Here is a 2982-nt window from a genome sequence, read left to right as displayed (position 1 = left end):
CAAAAAGACAGCAACTTGTCTGTTCCCCTTCCCCCAATTCCCCAGCGCTGTTCCCATCCCCCCAATTCCCCAATAAAAATCTTAAAAAAAAAAAACCATTTACCAAGTGACAGACTGTTTCTCTAATGTCCAAAAGATAATTAAGTGCACTTATAATTTTATGTTCAAAATACACTGTTTAACTTGAATTTTAAGAAAACTTCCGTGTCTCATTAATACCCTATGAACATTTACTCTTCTCTTGAAGCCTTTTACAAATGTTCCCCCTAAAAACGTGTCATTTAATTACAATCAATTTTCTCTACATAGTAAAATTTTGCCTTGTCCACTCATTGAGAAAACCAGGTTTTGAAAGCTCCAGTTCCCATAACAAAGCTTCCACAATCTAATGAACGTCAAATTTGAGGGTCAAACTAGACAGCACATATACTTATTTGTGTAAAAATCACTTAGTTGTGTAAAATTCTCTCCAAGAGATATTTTGTTAGAAAAAAATCCAGCATCTAAATATGAATTACAATACTGTATAATTGACACTGATGGAAATCTCCAGAAAGCACACAGGAAAACCTAATAAAGTAGATACTTTGCCCTGTAAGTGTAAACCTCACTTTTCAAATTTTTTTAAATGTAGGGAAGGCACAAATTGTGCATACTATTGGATAACTTTTTAAGATTTAGATCAAAAAGGGACAAAATAAATAGTAACCTAGTATGAAAATATTTAAGTATACTAGCATATAATTCCAAAACGTGGAAATGTTGGTAGGGAGGGACACATTATACTATTGTAGATACCTAACAATTCCACACTGTCCCAATACTGCAGAGTGCAGGATAAATGGCGGGCTGCGCGGAGCGGCGAAGCGAGGTAAGAAATAGAAATAACGGGATTTACCGTTAAACACATGCAGGTCTGGTGGAAGCCAAAGGGATGACACAGACTGATATTGAGAGGAGTCGGCTGGGTGGGCCTTTGTGCCCCATGAGGATTCCGATAAAACCGAAGCTCCCGTTCCTAATTCCTATCCAATTCAGTTCCGTTCCAACCCCATTTCGCCTGCAGAAGGTCTCACCCCGAGCCTTCTCGGTACCGGTAACCACGACCGGCTGCACAGGTTCACCGTCAGCCAGGCAGGCCGCTCGGAAACACGGGCTACACGCCGGTCGGGAGAGGACCACGCAGCCGGCGAGCAGGACTGAGATGAGGGCACGCGCCGCCCGCCCCCGCGGCCCGCCCCACACTCACCAAGCGGATGAAGCCGAAGCCTCGGTCGCGGTTGATGAAGACCTCGCTGGGCTCTCCATAGCGCTCGAAGAGCCTCTTGAAGTCCTCCTCCGTGATGTCAGTGGGCAGGTTGCCCACGAAGAGGCGGCAGCGCTGCGTGTACGTCTTCTCGCCGGGCTTGAGGAAGCTCTTGATGTCGATGGTGAAGCCCACCTCTTCGTCAGGGCGCTCCTCCGCGGGCGCGGGCGCGGATGGCGCCGTCTCCCCGGCCAGCGCGAGCGCCATGGCAGCCGCCGGCTCGTTCTCGCCCGCCGCCGACTCGAGAGCGCGCAGACGGGCCGGGTTTTTCTCAATGCGGACTTGCTTCAGGTTTCCTCTCAACATCATCCCAGGGCTTCGCCTCGGGCCCTGGAGCCAACCCTAAAGCTGTAGCTGTGTCTCCGTATCTCCCTAGGGAGACGCGACTGGAAGGAAAAAGCCAGAAAAGACCCGGAGGTCGCTAGGCCACAGCACTGCCCGCTCCCACTCACGCCTGCACGTTCAAAATGGCGCTGCCTCCAGCCGCAGTTGGAAAAGACGCCGACCGCAAGCCCCGCCCCTACGCAACGCGCCTGCACAGCCTTGGCGCCAACGATACCTGAGCGAGAACGCGCATGCGCACAACCTTGCTAGTGTTATCGGTCCAGGCTTCCTCCTACCTCAGAGAAATGCAGAGAAATGCAGTTTCCCAACTCCCTAAAATAACAGAGACTCCTGGTTATACTTACGGAAAAATTATGCGATGTGTGCAGCAGTGTGTGAAAATACAATGATTTGGAGAACATCTATATTCTTGTAAAAATACAGCTCAATTTTCAGTGACTACAGGAAAATGAAAACGTGCACGTTTTATACACAGCATTGACTAACAAGGTATTTCCCAAGTAATTGAAACAAGTCAAAACATTTATTTCTGCCCATTTCAAGGGCAAGGTTTTTATTATAGTTCCTAATGAAACACTCCAATTCTATCAAATAAGTGTTTTTCTTTTTTTTTTTAAGATTTTATTGGGGAATTGGAAGAGGGGAACAGACTAGTTGCTGTCATTTTTTGTTCTTCAGTCTAGTTGTGGAGGACATCGCTTCATTGGCCCATGTTGATATTATCATTGCTCTCTTCCTGGGTTAAGCAGTCGCTCACCTGCCATTGGACGGCCCCTCACGCAAGCTCATGCCTGCCGCCAGCAACTCAACACCAGCCCAGCTCCAGGTTGAGCTGTTGTTCATCATCTTAGCTGTAGAGGGCACAGCGTCACTGGCCCTCATGTGGGATCTGAACCGGGGCCCTGCTGCTCAGAGCTGGCATCCCAAGCCAACTTCTAACCACCACGCCACTTGGCCGGCCCGAAAGTATTGTTTTTCAATGCAAAAATGAGTCATGACTTTCCCGACGACCCAATAGTTCAACCAGATCCTGAACTCCTGTGGACCATACTCTATGACGAGGGCCCACAAACATTTTCTGTAAAGGGCCAAATTGCAAATATTTTAAGATTTGAGAGCCATACAGTGTCTATCCAATTCCGACACATGGTAAGTCTTAAATGAGTATTAAAAATAAATGAATTCGGGCCGGCCGAGTGGCGCGATGGTTAAGAACTCGCTTGGGATGCCAGAGGACCCCGGTTCGGATCCCACATAGGAGGGCCAGTGACACTGCCCTCCACAGCTAAGATGCTGAACAACAGCTCAACCTGGAGCTGGGCTGCCATGAG

General features: G+C 48.1%; 1 protein-coding gene across 1 annotated transcript in view; it reads right to left on the bottom strand.

Moving 5' to 3' along the window:
* Positions 1–1845, bottom strand: part of PSPC1 (paraspeckle component 1) — a 59467-nt gene extending 57622 nt beyond the window's left edge. Inside the window, exon 1 of the mRNA XM_019652335.1 lies at positions 1250–1845. Within this exon, the coding sequence (XP_019507880.1) occupies positions 1250–1615 (366 nt within the window). The 5' untranslated portion in view covers positions 1616–1845. The remainder of the gene's footprint in view (positions 1–1249) is intronic.
* Between the last annotated feature and the right edge of the window lie 1137 nt (positions 1846–2982).

The sequence above is a fragment of the Hipposideros armiger genome, unplaced genomic scaffold, assembly GCF_001890085.2.
Source record: "Hipposideros armiger isolate ML-2016 unplaced genomic scaffold, ASM189008v1 scaffold_178, whole genome shotgun sequence".
NCBI lineage: Eukaryota > Metazoa > Chordata > Mammalia > Chiroptera > Hipposideridae > Hipposideros > Hipposideros armiger.
This window is presented reverse-complemented; position numbering and strand designations above follow the sequence as displayed.